Raw genomic sequence first — 14,291 nt, 5'->3', positions numbered from 1 at the left:
TGTAGACGCGTGTGTGTGTGTGAAGGACGGTAACACAACGGTCTCATTCAGTTGTTCGTCGTCGACATGTTGACTCAGCAGTCGACATGTTAAACTAAAGTTGTGTTGTTGTTGTACAGAGTGAACAGTGTGTCTTTGCTCAACAGTCCGGCCTCACACATGAACCTCAGGTCAGTCACAACAGTTCATTCTAACCACACTCACGTCAGGAAGGTCTGCGAAGACTCACAACTTGTGGTCTTGTGTAAGTTGCTCAACAACAAGTGTTGTGTTGTTCACACCTGTTGAATATCTGAACAACACACACTGCAGTTGTTAGTAACGTTAGCTAACGTGCTAACTAACACGCTCACCTGACACTAAACCAGCATCTGATAAACAACAACACACAGGAGACACACACTGGAGACACACAAACCCAATACGACCCACATTAAAACAAACAAACGTGATGCTAACGGAACTCGTGGCGAGCGGAACCAGGTTCAAAGACGTATTCGAGGACATTTCTGAGCCTAAAGATTCTCCTGATAAAGTGTTTCATCTGGAGATTGTGTTATTTATGACTCACGCTCGCAGGAGCAGCATGTTAGCATGTTAGCATGCTAGCACGAAGCAGAACATAAACACTGGTTCTCTGAGGTCAAGAGCAAACTCATCGATGCTAACGATGCTAACGATGCTACCGACCTCAGCTGTCTTCAGATCGGGAGGAAGATGAACTTCTCAGGTGTTCTGGTCCTTCTTCTGCTCCTGGATCTTCTCGTGGACTCATTCGTCAAACCAGAGCTACAGGGGACCTCTCACCTTTGACCTCTGACCCCATAGCGACCTCCAGCGTGCGCACGTGGCACTGCAGCGTTTTGATGACGAGCTGGTCTGCGCATGTGCGGCCGACAATACAAACGCAAGACTGTTCGTTTTATCAATAAAGTTGTTTTTTTTTGTTTTAATGTACGTTTTATACAACGTACAGGTCGGATTTTTTAAATAAACACTTTATGGAAAAAGCGTTAAAAGAATCAACTAAGATGACTTCAAACATAATAACGGTGCTTAATAAAGTAAACTAGTATTTTCAACATATCGCATTTATTATTATTATATTATTGTCTGCGTTTCAATGCTTTGTTTTGCCCTCGATATGACGGAGTTTAAATATATAAATGATACTCACCTCGTTTATTAAATTACATTATATGGTTGATTTATTTTTTATAGTATTTAAATCATATGTTTAAGTCAAATCTCAGGTCTGTAGTCGGGATCGTTGAAGCACTGATGAGTCATCATAACTTAAATAATGATGAGTCATCATAACTTAAATAATGATGAGTCATCATAACTTAAATAATGATGAGTCATCATCACTTAAATAATAATGAGCCATCATCACTTAAATAATGATGAGTCATCATCACTTAAATAATGATGAGTCACCATCACTTAAATAATGATGAGTCATCATCACTTAAATAATGATGAGTCATCATCACACACTTCAGGCTCTGACACCTTGTGACAGTCGTATCAGAAGATAGAGGCATGTTTGGAGACACGACGTCAAACTTTATTGAAACCACCGACACTATCGAGACACTATCGCGACAGAATCGCGACACTATCGCGACACTATCGAGACACTATCGAGACACTATCGCGACACTATCGCGACACTATCGCGACACTATCGCGACACTATCGAGACACTATCGCGACACTATCGAGACACTATCGAGACACTATCGCGACACTATCGAGACACTATCGAGACACTATCGCGACACTATCGCGACACTATCGCGACACTATCGCGACACTATCGCGACACTATCGAGACACTATCGAGACACTATCGAGACACTATCGAGACACTATCGCGACACTATCGAGACACTATCGCGACACTATCGAGACACTATCGAGACACTATCGAGACACTATCGAGACACTATCGCGACACTATCGAGACACTATCGCGACACTAACGAGACACTATCGAGACACTATCGAGACACTATCGAGACACTATCGCGACAGAATCGCGAACCTATCGCGACACTATCGCGACACTATCGCGACACTATCGCGACACTATCGCGACACTATCGCGACACTATCGCGACACTATCGAGACACTATCGAGACACTATCGCGGCACTATCGCGGCACTACCGAGACACTATCGCGACACTATCGCGACACTATCGAGACACTATCGCGACACTATCGAGACACTATCGCGGCACTACCGAGACACTACCGCGACACTACCGAGACACTATCGCGACACTATCGAGACACTATCGCGACACTATCGTGACACTATCGAGACACTATCGCGACACTATCGTGACACTATCGAGACACTATCGCGACACTATCGTGACACTATCGAGACACTATCGCGACACTATCGAGACACTATCGCGACACTATCGTGACACTACCGAGACACTATCGCGACACTATCGAGACACTATCGCGACACTATCGTGACACTATCGCGACACTACCGAGACACTACCGCGACACTATCGAGACACTATCGCGACACTATCGCGACACTATCGCGACACTATCGCGACACTATCGAGACACTATCGAGACACTATCGCGACACTATCGCGACACTATCGCGACACTATCGCGACACTATCGAGACACTATCGAGACACTATCGCGACACTATCGCGACACTATCGAGACACTATCGCGACACTATCGCGACACTATCGCGACACTATCGAGACACTATCGCTACACCAGCTGGACACAGGTCAGCCGGATGGGTCAGCCTTTGCCATGGAAACTCAGAAGCATGTTGGTCTGTAAGCTGGACTGGACGGTTCTACAGGACGGCTGTGGATGTCCCCGGAGCAAAGAAAGACACTCCTTTATCCTGGACTTTGTACTGCAGGAGCTTGGTGCTGGTCCGGTTCCTCCAGCTCACCTGCACCTGGACAAGGACCAGAAGATGGAACGATGATCCTGGCAACAGAGCGGCGGTCTCACCTGGCCGTGGATGTCCCTGCAGTAGCCGGTGTGAAGACCCTGAACGTGGAGGGTCAGGTCACTCTGGTGGGTCAGGCCCTTCAGGAGCCTCTCAGAGTCTTCCTGGTCTTCCTCGTCCTCCAGACCATCACATCGCACCAGCAGGACCATGTTGCCCTGCAGGAGACCACCAGCTTCAGAGTCTGTCGTCGTGGCAACGCATGTGTCTCACCTGCAGCCGGGAGCAGACGGTTGCTCTGCAGTAGTGGCTGAAGTCAAGCAGAGCCGCGACCTCTACACCCAGACTCAGGAGCAAACTGAGGTCGTCCACGAGCAGCACCGGGGGTCCCCACTCTACAGCGCCCCCTCCTGGACCACACAGACTGGACCGGACAGACTGGAAGAGAGAACAGAGTCCAGACGCAGGATTTCTGAGGAGACAACGAGAACGAGTGTAAACACCAGCCGGGCCGGTCCAGCAAGGCTCGGTTCCCAGATGACCTTCATCATCACCTTCAACATCATCATCATCATCATCATCATCACCTTCAACATCATCATCATCATCATCATCACCTTCAACATCATCATCATCACCATCATCACCTTCAACATCATCATCATCATCATCTTCATCATCATCTTCATCATCAACATCATCATCATCATCATCATCACCTTCAACATCATCATCTTCATCTTCATCATCAACATCATCATCATCATCACCTTCAACATCATCATCATCATCATCATCACCTTCAACATCATCATCATCATCATCACCTTCAACATCATCATCATCATCATCATCATCACCTTCAACATCATCATCATCACCATCATCACCTTCAACATCATCATCATCATCATCTTCATCATCATCTTCATCATCAACATCATCATCATCATCACCTTCAACATCATCATCATCATCATCATCTTCATCTTCATCATCAACATCATCATCATCATCACCTTCAACATCATCATCATCATCATCATCACCTTCAACATCATCATCATCATCTTCATCATCATCATCATCATCATCATCATCACCTTCAACATCATCATCATCATCACCTTCAACATCATCATCATCATCATCACCTTCAACATCATCATCATCATCATCATCATCTTCATCATCAACATCATCATCTTCTTCTTCCTCTTTATCTTCATCATCATCTTCATTATCTTTATCATCATCATCATCATCTTCATCATCATCATCTTCATCATCTTCATCATCATCATCATCTTCATCATCATCATCACCTTCATCTTCATCATCATCTTCTTCCTCTTTATCTTCATCTTCATCTTCATCATCATGATCTTCATCATCATCAACATCATCATCATCATCATCACCTTCAACATCTTCATCATCTTTATCATCATCATCTTCATCATCGTCATCATCGTCATCTTCATCTTCATCATCATCATCATCCTCATCATCTTCATCTTCATCATCATCATCATCCTCATCATCTTCATCTTCATCTTCATCATCATCGTACAAGAACTGTTATGTGGGAGGAAGTGAGAATCTCTTACAGCAGGAAGTCCATAGGTCCACTTCCTGTTTGTCCTTCAGCAGGACTCAACACGTTCATAGCGTCTTTGAGACCCTCCAAGAAAGTCAGCTGACCCTTCTCTCTGGCCTGAGACAGGTTCACCCCCTGTGTCACAAACACACACACATATACACACATATACACACATATACACACACACACACACACACATATACACACACAAATACACACACAAACACACACATATACACACATATACACACACACACACACACACACATATGCACACATATACACACATATACACACACAAACACACACATATACACACAATAAATTTCTGCTGCTCTGATGAATCTCCTCAAACGAGTCTCACCAGCCTCCCACAGATGGCGCTGTAGTGGCTGAAGGACTGGACCAGCCCCAAGAAGACCACCCGGCAATGACCTGCAGACAGACACACACACACACACACACACACACACACACAGACACACAGACAGACAGACAGACAGACAGACAGACACACACACAGACAGACACACACTTTTAGTCATGACTCGCACCTGCAGACGTCATCAGCCCAGAACAAGTCACGTGGACTCACCTCGGATGTAGAAGGACAGGAAGTGATGCACGAGGAAGGAAGCGTCGCTGCGTCTGTCTGACAACAACACAAACTGTCCCTGAAAGCAACACAACATTAGTGACGTGTCCGCGACACGCACCTGTGTGTGTGTATGTGTGTGTGTCACCTGGGTGATGTCGGCAGGAGTCCAGCCCAGAACGGCGTTAAGTTGTGGAAACATCGTGAGTTTTAAGTTTCTGGAGATGAAACAAAAACGAGTTGGTCGTGACTGTGGAGATGCTAAGCTAACGAGCTATCGAGCAGACGCACGTGTGTCCTGACCCCGTGACCTAGTTATTAAGTTAGTTATATTACGTTAGTTGTTTACTCTTTCAGCAGCAGTTGTTGTTGTCAGACCGGTGTCGCTACAAATTCTGTCCCCCCACTTCCTACGTGATGACGTCACACGCCTCTTACGCGAACGTCTTTTTAAAAGCTTTTTTTAAATAAGGGAACAGAAATTAAAGGATGTGTTTAATGTTGTAACTCTTTGTACCAACATTGAACATGTGTTGTATAGTTGTAATAATCGAACTTTATTATTGCAACAATTGTATTAAGAATGATGGATGTAGTTATACTAAAAGTCCACTAGATGGCAGTAGTGTGCTTTCAAATAAATTACATTATTTTGATAAAAACTTAATATTTTGTACATCATCAATGTGTAACTTTAGTCATAAAGATATATGTATATATAAATATGTTTATACACACACACACTTATATATATTTATATATTTGTATGTGTACATGTGTGGTTACCCCCACACAAAACTTCACCCCCTACTCCTGATGAAAAGACACCCCCTCCCCCACCTTTGGAGAGACCCCAAACAATACGCGCGTGTGTGTGTGCGTGTGTGTGTGATTGACAGACCAGGAAGGACAGCGTTCAAGTTAAAAAGGTTTATTTCAACGTCAGAATCTTGATTGTTCTCAAAAAAGTAGAAAAGAAAAACAAGAAGATGGAGAAGAAGAAGAGAAGGAGGAGAAGGATTGAATCAAGCATCATCTTACGTTCACCAGTTAAATCTTATGGTTTACAAAACACACGAGCAGGCGGGGGGGTGAGTGTAAGTCACACAGGTAGGGGCAGTAGAGTGACAGCAACAAGGGCTGCAAAAGTGGCAACAGGGGTGAGAGGAGGAGCTGGTGGTGGCAGTGTGCCCGCTGGACTGGGGTTGGCAGGCTGGTTGCTTCATCACTTTGGGGGGTCGGGGGTCGTGGGTGCGTCCCGAGGTGTGGCTGAAGGACTTGTTTCTTTACATCATGTTGTTCTGAAGCGAGTTCTCAGATGAGTTCTCTTCACCCACGACCTTGTGGTTCTCGTGTTTGGGGGTCAGAGAGTTGTGGATGTTGAGGGGGTCGTCCACTGGGGGCGGGGTCTTCACTGGGTCCTCCAACTTGTTCTGAGAGGGAAGGACGTCCTACCCAGGAAGGGGGGGGGGGGGGTAGGAGGCGGAGAGACCGTTAGCATCAATGACGCAATGATGTCTTTGAGAAACAGAAACTGGACTTGAGTTCAACAACTGACCAGTTAGTCAGATGGTTCTTGACTTGAGGTGGAGCTTAGTCTGGATCAGTGCTTCAACGATCCAGACTACAGACCTGAGTCTGCATCAGTGCTTCAACGATCCAGGCTACAGACCTGAGTCTGGATCAGTGCTTCAACGATCCAGACTACAGACCTGAGTCTGGATCAGTGCTTCAATGATCCAGGCTACAGACCTGAGTCTGGATCAGTGCTTCAACGATCCAGACTACAGACCTGAGTCTGCATCAGTGCTTCAATGATCCAGGCTACAGACCTGAGTCTGGATCAGTGCTTCAACGATCCAGACTACAGACCTGAGTCTGGATCAGTGCTTCAATGATCCAGGCTACAGACCTGAGTCTGCATCAGTGCTTCAATGATCCAGACTACAGACCTGAGTCTGGATCAGTGCTTCAATGATCCAGACTACAGACCTGAGTCTGCATCAGTGCTTCAACGATCCAGACTACAGACCTGAGTCTGGATCAGTGCTTCAATGATCCAGACTACAGACCTGAGTCTGCATCAGTGCTTCAACGATCCAGACTACAGACCTGAGTCTGGATCAGTGCTTCAATGATCCAGGCTACAGACCTGAGTCTGCATCAGTGCTTCAATGATCCAGACTACAGACCTGAGTCTGGATCAGTGCTTCAACGATCCAGACTACAGACCTGAGTCTGCATCAGTGCTTCAACGATCCAGACTACAGACCTGAGTCTGCATCAGCACTTCAATGATCCAGACTACAGACCTGAGTCTGGATCAGTGCTTCAATGATCCAGACTACAGACCTGAGTCTGCATCAGTGCTTCAACGATCCAGACTACAGACCTGAGTCTGCATCAGCGCTTCAATGATCCAGACTACAGACCTGAGTCTGCATCAGCGCTTCAATGATCCAGACTACAGACCTGAGTCTGCATCAGTGCTTCAATGATCCAGACTACAGACCTGAGTCTGCATCAGTGCTTCAATGATCCAGACTACAGACCTGAGTCTGCATCAGTGCTTCAATGATCCAGACTACAGACCTGAGTCTGCATCAGTGCTTCAATGATCCAGATTACAGACCTGAGTCTGCATCAGTGCTTCAATGATCCAGACTACAGACCTGAGTCTGCATCAGTGCTTCAATGATCCAGACTACAGACCTGAGTCTGGATCAGTGCTTCAACGATCCAGACTACAGACCTGAGTCTACATCAGCGCTTCAATGATCCAGACTACAGACCTGAGTCTACATCAGTGCTTCAACGATCCAGACTACAGACCTGAGTCTACATCAGCGCTTCAATGATCCAGACTACAGACCTGAGTCTACATCAGCGCTTCAATGATCCAGACTACAGACCTGAGTCTGCATCAGTGCTTCAACGATCCAGACTACAGACCTGAGTCTACATCAGCGCTTCAATGATCCAGACTACAGACCTGAGTCTACATCAGCGCTTCAATGATCCAGACTACAGACCTGAGTCTGCATCAGTGCTTCAACGATCCAGACTACAGACCTGAGTCTGCATCAGTGCTGATCCAGATGCTGTTGCGGATCTGATTGAGAATGTTCTGACTCACCAGTTTCTGTTTCCTGGAATCAAAGACTTTCCACTGAGCTTTAACAACAAGCATAAAGGACCAAACCAGAGTTCATAGCACAGCAGAATCAAATCCCAATTGATTTTGGTCACTTCGGCTACATCAGCAGTTCTAACGTGTCTCAGCTCATTCAGATGTATGAGGTGAGTGTGTTAGCAACATTAGCACCTGAGGTTGAGTGTGTTAGCAACATTAGCACCTGAGGTTGAGTGTGTTAGCAACATTAGCATCTAAGGATGAGTGTGTTAGCAACACTAGCATCTAAGGATGAGTGTGTTAGCAACCTTAGCATCTAAGGATGAGTGTGTTAGCAACCTTAGCATCTAAGGATGAGTGTGTTAGCAACCTTAGCATCTAAGGATGAGTGTGTTAGCAACATTAGCATCCAAGGGTGAGTGTGTTAGCAACACTAGCATCTAAGGATGAGTGTGTTAGCAACATTAGCATCTAAGGATGAGTGTGTTAGCAACATTAGCATCCGAGGGTGAGTGTGTTAGCAACACTAGCATCTAAGGATGAGTGTGTTAGCAACATTAGAATCCAAGGGTGAGTGTGTTAGCAACATTAGCCTCTGAGGGTGAGTATGTTAGCAAAATAAGCACCTGAGGGTGAGTGTGTTAGCAACATTAGCATCTAAGGATGAGTGTGTTAGCAACATTAGCATCTAAGGGTGAGTGTGTTAGCAACATTAGCATCTAAGGATGAGTGTGTTAGCAACATTAGAATCCAAGGGTGAGTGTGTTAGCAACATTAGCATCTGAGGGTGAGTATGTTAGCAATATTAGCATTTGAGGGGGAGTGTGTTAGCAATATAAGCATCTGAGGGTGAGTATGTTAGCAATATTAGCATCTGAGGGGGAGTGTGTTAGCTACATAAGCATCTGAGCGTATGTTAGCAACATTAGCATCTGAGGGCGAGTATGTTAGCAACATTAGCATCTGAGGGCTAGTATGTTAGCAACATTAGCATCTGAGGGTTAGTGTGTTAGCAACATTAGCATCCGAGGGTTAGTGTTTTAGCAACATAAGCAATCGAGGGTGAGGGTGTTAGCAACATTAGCATCTGAGGCTGAGTGTGTTAGCAATATTAGCATTTTAGCAGTCATCAACTCAAGTTAGGTCCTTTAGATCAACCAGCATCAGCACAACCTCGGTCTGACGAGAACAAGTGCGTGCACACACACACACACACACACACACACACACACACACACACACACACACACACACACACACACACACACACACACACACACACACACACACACACACACACACACACACACACACACAAAACTTGGCAGCTCTTGAAGACCCTGTATCGTCAGAGACATACCTTCATCACATGGATACTGTGTGTGAGTGTGTACTTATGAGTGTTTGTGTAGATGGACAGATATATTTTTAGGTCATCAATTAAATGAATATTCAACATCACTTACACACACACACACACACACTCCCCTGAAAGTGTGTGACTGACCGTGGCTGGACTAGATAGTGACCTCGGGCAGGACGTGGGGGTAAGTCACCTCCATGGTCACAGGGAACTGAGCCTCGGTCCTTCCGTCAGCGTGAAACTGGAACAGGGTTCTGGTTTGTGTCAAGTCTTTACAGTGGGGGGGCACCGGAGAAGGAGAGGGGCGTCGGGGGGGTGGTGATGATGAGGACTTTGATGATGAAGATGGGTTTGGATGAGTTATGGAAACATGAGGTCACCTGACTAAAGTCTGACATGTGACCAACATTTGAGATGATTCTGATTTCATCTAGAATCTGCTCACGACCAGATCGTTTAGAATGCCTGGGATGATGGTTAACGGGTTGGGCGGGGCCTAGAGGTGGGCGGAGAGTAGGTGGTCAGGGTCTTGTGCGTCTTACCTCACAGTCCGACTCCTCTTTGGTCTTACACTCCCACGTATATCTGCTCATGGTTTTCTGAAGGAGGGGCAGGAGGCACAAGTTATGAAGGTCCAGCAGACGGATGGACACAGGTGAGAGAAAGACCATGAAATACAAGAACTGAACATCAGCTGATACCTTAGGAGACAACTAGGCAGAATCTTTCCCACAACCGTTAGCAAGACACAACCGTTAGCTAAACACAACCGTTAGCAAGGAACAGCCGTTACCAAGAGACGGCCGGTAGCAAGACACAACCGTTAGCTAAACACAACCGTTAGCAAGGAACAGCCGTTACCAAGAGACGGCCGGTAGCAAGACACAACCGTTAGCTTAACACAACCGTTAGCAAGGAACAGCCGTTACCGAGAGACAACCATTAGCTAAACCTAACCATTAACAAGGAACAGCCGTTACCAAGAGACGGCCGGTAGCAAGAGACAAACGCCTAGAGATGACCGTTAGCTAAACACAACCATAAGCATAAGACAGCCGTTAGCAAGAGTAGGCCGTAAGTGACGAACATTAGCAAGAGACAACCATTAGCAAGACACAACCGTTAGCAAGTCACAACCGTTAGCAAGAAACAACCATTAGCAAGACACAACCGTTAGCAAAAGAAAATTGCTAGCAAGACACGACCGTAAACAAGAGACATTGTTTAGTTAGACAGGACCGTTAGCAAGAGACAACAGTTAGCAAAAAACGAAGGTTAGCAAGACACAACTGTTAGTAGGAGACGCCTGCAAGAAATAACTATAGTGAGAAACAATAGCAAGACATGACTATTATTAAGAGACAACCGTTAGCAAGACACACTAGTAAGCAAGAGACGACCGTTACCAACAGACAACCATTAGCAAGACACAGCCGTAAGCAAAAGACAACCGTTAGCAAGAGATGACTCTTAGCAAGACACAACCGTTAGCAAGAGAAGACCGTTAGCAAGACACAACCGTTATCAAGAGACAACCATTAGCAAGGCACAGTCGTTAGCAAGACACAGTCGTTAGCAAGACACAGCCGTTAGCAAGAGAAGACCATTAGCAAGGCACAGTCGTTAGCAAGACACAGCCGTTAGCAAGAGACGACCATTAGCAAGAGAAGACCGTTAGCAAGACACAACCATTAGCAAGAAATGACTGTTAGCAAGACACAACCGTTGGCAAAAGAAAACCTTTAGAAAGACACAGCCGTTAGCAAGAGACACCCGTTAGCAAGGGACGCACGTTAGCAAGATACAACCATTAGCAAGAGACAACCATTAGCAAGAGACGACCGTTAGCAAGAGACAACCATTAGCAAGGGACGACCGTTAGCAAGAGACGCGTTAGCAAGATACAACCATTAGCAAGAGACGACCGTTAGCAAGAGACGTGTTAGCAAGATACAACCATTAGCAAGAGACAACCGTTAGCAAGAGACGCGTTAGCAAGATACAACCATTAGCAAGAGACGACCGTTAGCAAGACACTTCTTTACAAAAATCTATTAGCAGCTCTCTGTTGGTGATGGACAGGTGTAAGAGGAGGTGATGGACAGGTGTAGAAGAAGGTGATGGACAGGTGTAAGAGGAGGTGATGGACAGGTGTAGAAGAAGGTGATGGAAAGGTGTATTAGGAGGTGATGGACAGGTGTATGAGGAGGTAATGGACAGGTGTATTAGGAGGTGATGGACAGGTGTATTAGGAGGTGATGGACAGGTGTATGAGGAGGTGATGGAAAGGTGTAGGAGGAGGTAATGGACAGGTGTATTAGGAGGTGATGGACAGGTGTATTAGGAGGTGATGGACAGGTGTATGACGAGGTGATGGAAAGGTGTAGGAGGAGGTAATGGACAGGTGTATTAGGAGGTGATGGACAGGTGTATGAGGAGGTGATGGAAAGGTGTAGGAGGAGGTGATGGACAGGTGTAAGACGAAGTAATGGACAGGTGTATTAGGAGGTGATGGACAGGTGTAGGAGGAGGTAATGGACAGATGTATTAGGAGGTGATGGACAGGTGTAGGAGGAGGTGATGGAAAGGTGTAGGAGGAGGTAATGGACAGGTGTATTAGGAGGTGATGGACAGGTGTATGAGGAGGTGATGGAAAGGTGTAGGAGGAGGTAATGGACAGGTGTATTAGGAGGTGATGGACAGGTGTAAGAGGAGGTGATGGACAGGTGTAGGAGGAGGTAATGGACAGGTGTATTAGGAGGTGATGGACAGGTGTAAGAGGAGGTGATGGAAAGGTGTAGGAGGAGGTAATGGACAGGTGTATTAGGAGGTGATGGACAGGTGTAAGACGAGGTGATGGACAGGTGTAAGACGAGGTGATGGACAGGTGTAGGAGGAGGTGATGGACAGGTGTAGAAGAAGGTGATGTTCAGGTGGAGGAGGAGGTGATGGACAGGTGTAAGAGGAGGTGATGGACAGGTGTAGGAGGAGGTGATGGACAGGTGTAGGAGGAGGTGATGGACAGGTGTAGGAGGAGGTGATGGACAGGTGTAGGAGGAGGTGATGGACAGGTGTAGGAGGAGGTGATGGACAGGTGTAGGAGGAGGTGATGGACAAGTGTAGGAGGAGGTGATGGACAGGTGTAGGAGGAGGTGATGGACAGGTGTAGAAGAAGGTGATGGACAGGTGTTTTAGGAGGTGATGGACAGGTGTAGGAGGAGGTGATGGACAGGTGTAGGAGGAGGTAATGTACAGGTGTAAGACGAGGTGATGGACAGGTGTAGGAGGAGGTGATGGACAGGTGTAGGAGGAGGTGATGGACAGATGTAGAAGAAGATGATGGACAGATGTAAGAGGAGGTGATGGACAGATGTAGGAGGAGGTGATGGACAGATGTAGAAGAAGATGATGGACAGATGTAGAAGAATATAATGGACAGATGTAGGAGGAGGAGATGGACAGATGTAGGAGGAGGTGATGGACAGATGTAGGAGGAGGTGATAGACAGGTGTAGGAGGAGGTGATGGACAGGTGTAGAAGAAGGTGATGGACAGGTGTATTAGGAGGTGATGGACAGGTGTAGGAGGAGGTGATGGACAGGTGTAGGAGGAGGTGATGGACAGGTGTAGGAGGAGGTGATGGACAGGTGTAGGAGGAGGTGATGTACAGGTGTAAGACGAGGTGATGGACAGGTGTAGGAGGAGGTGATGGACAGGTGTATTAGGAGGTGATGGACAGGTGTAGGAGGAGGTGATTGACAGGTGTAGGAGGAGGTGATGGACAGATGTAGAAGAAGATGATGGACAGATGTAAGAGGAGGTGATGGACAGATGTAGAAGAAGATGATGGACAGATGTAAGAGGAGGTGATGGACAGATGTAGGAGGAGATGATGGACAGATGTAGGAGGAGGTGATGGACAGATGTAGGAGGAGGTGATGAACAGGTGTAGGAGGAGGTGATAGACAGGTGTAGGAGGAGGTGATGGACAGGTGTAGGAGGAGGTGATGGACAGGTGTAGGAGGAGGTGATGGACAGATGTAGGAGGAGGTGATGGACAGGTGTAGGAGGAGGTGATGGACAGATGTAGGAGGAGGTGATGGACAGGTATAGGAGGAGGTGATGGACAGGTGTAGGAGGAGGTGATGGACAGCCAGGGGTCTGTCAGAGGGTCAGTTGGGTTCTCCGGGTCAGTGGACATGATCATCTTCTGGCCAACTAGTGATTGGTTGGCTTCGTCTAAACTAGTCGATCAAGCTTAACTTGCTGTTGTCAACTAGTCTCACAGACTCACAGACGTGGTCAACATGGCTGACATGGCCACCAGGGGGCACTGTTGTGAGACCATGGCACTGAAGGATTGTGGGAGTTTTGTCAGAGCAGATGTGAGGTCAGCTGTGTGTCGACAGATTAGCACCGCAGAAGATTACAATGTCAAAGTGACCATGAAGCCGTCGCCACGGCAACAAGCTGAACAACAGTCACTATAGAAACGATGATGATGTTGGTCTGACAAAACTCCTGGTCCTCCTCACACACTCATGCAGGAGATGCAGGCGAGAAGGAGAGACACGTTACCTGACAGATTATGTTATCATAGTAAGCCAAAGACCGAGCGTGAGGGACGACAGGAGGAGAGTCGCAC

The 14,291-nt window shown here is 46.7% G+C and overlaps 3 protein-coding genes across 19 annotated transcripts in view; all 3 read right to left on the bottom strand.

Annotated features, from left to right (window-relative positions):
* scap (SREBF chaperone) overlaps positions 1-838 on the bottom strand; it is a 31,527-nt gene extending 30,689 nt beyond the window's left edge. For both annotated transcript variants that reach the window (XM_087812888.1, XM_087812889.1), the window contains exon 1: positions 691-838. The gene's annotated coding sequence lies outside the window, so the exon portion shown is untranslated. The remainder of the gene's footprint in view (positions 1-690) is intronic.
* A 1,090-nt stretch (positions 839-1,928) lies between these two features.
* Positions 1,929-5,549, bottom strand: elp6 (elongator acetyltransferase complex subunit 6). Of its 2 annotated transcripts, XM_087812544.1 has the most exons (8): positions 5,443-5,549; positions 5,300-5,369; positions 5,152-5,230; positions 4,921-4,991; positions 4,564-4,688; positions 3,227-3,425; positions 3,016-3,171; positions 1,929-2,959 (listed from the first exon to the last, which is right to left on the bottom strand). In XM_087812544.1, exons 2-8 carry the CDS (start codon positions 5,351-5,353, stop codon positions 2,852-2,854), a joined length of 792 nt encoding a protein of 263 aa, XP_087668670.1. In that variant the 5' UTR covers positions 5,354-5,369; positions 5,443-5,549; the 3' UTR covers positions 1,929-2,851. The 2 variants fall into 2 exon arrangements, with proteins under 2 accessions (XP_087668670.1, XP_087668669.1); XM_087812543.1 differs by having other exon boundaries at positions 5,300-5,543.
* A 517-nt stretch (positions 5,550-6,066) lies between these two features.
* cspg5a (chondroitin sulfate proteoglycan 5a) overlaps positions 6,067-14,291 on the bottom strand; it is a 20,812-nt gene continuing 12,587 nt past the window's right edge. For 2 of the 15 annotated variants that reach the window (XM_087812870.1, XM_087812869.1), the window contains exons 4-6: positions 14,225-14,291; positions 10,190-10,246; positions 6,067-6,602 (exon numbers count right to left, since the gene is read on the bottom strand). The exon at positions 14,225-14,291 is cut by the window's right edge. In XM_087812870.1, the coding sequence (XP_087668996.1) occupies positions 6,438-6,602; positions 10,190-10,246; positions 14,225-14,291 (289 nt within the window). In that variant the 3' untranslated portion in view covers positions 6,067-6,437. Of the gene's footprint in view, positions 6,603-9,791; positions 9,889-10,189; positions 10,247-14,224 lie in introns of all 15 variants that reach the window. The other 13 variants (XM_087812876.1, XM_087812875.1, XM_087812882.1 and 10 more) reach the window with 10 other exon arrangements.

This window comes from Callionymus lyra, chromosome 17 (genome assembly GCF_982586985.1).
Source record: "Callionymus lyra chromosome 17, fCalLyr1.hap1.1, whole genome shotgun sequence".
NCBI lineage: Eukaryota > Metazoa > Chordata > Actinopteri > Syngnathiformes > Callionymidae > Callionymus > Callionymus lyra.
Note: the sequence above shows the minus strand (reverse complement) of the source record. Positions and strands in the feature narration are given on the sequence as shown.

Bases quoted from the DNA above. Each gene is read 5' to 3' on its own strand.
- elp6 (XM_087812544.1), bottom strand. From the start codon at position 5,353: ATGTTTCCACAACTTAACGCCGTTCTGGGCTGGACTCCTGCCGACATC. The intron at 5,231-5,299 runs GTGACACACACA...TGTTGCTTTCAG, and splicing joins CTCCTGCCGACATCACCCAG to GGACAGTTTGTGTTGTTGTC. The intron at 3,426-4,563 runs GTAAGAGATTCT...TTGTCTCCTCAG, and splicing joins GGACCTATGGACTTCCTGCT to AAATCCTGCGTCTGGACTCT.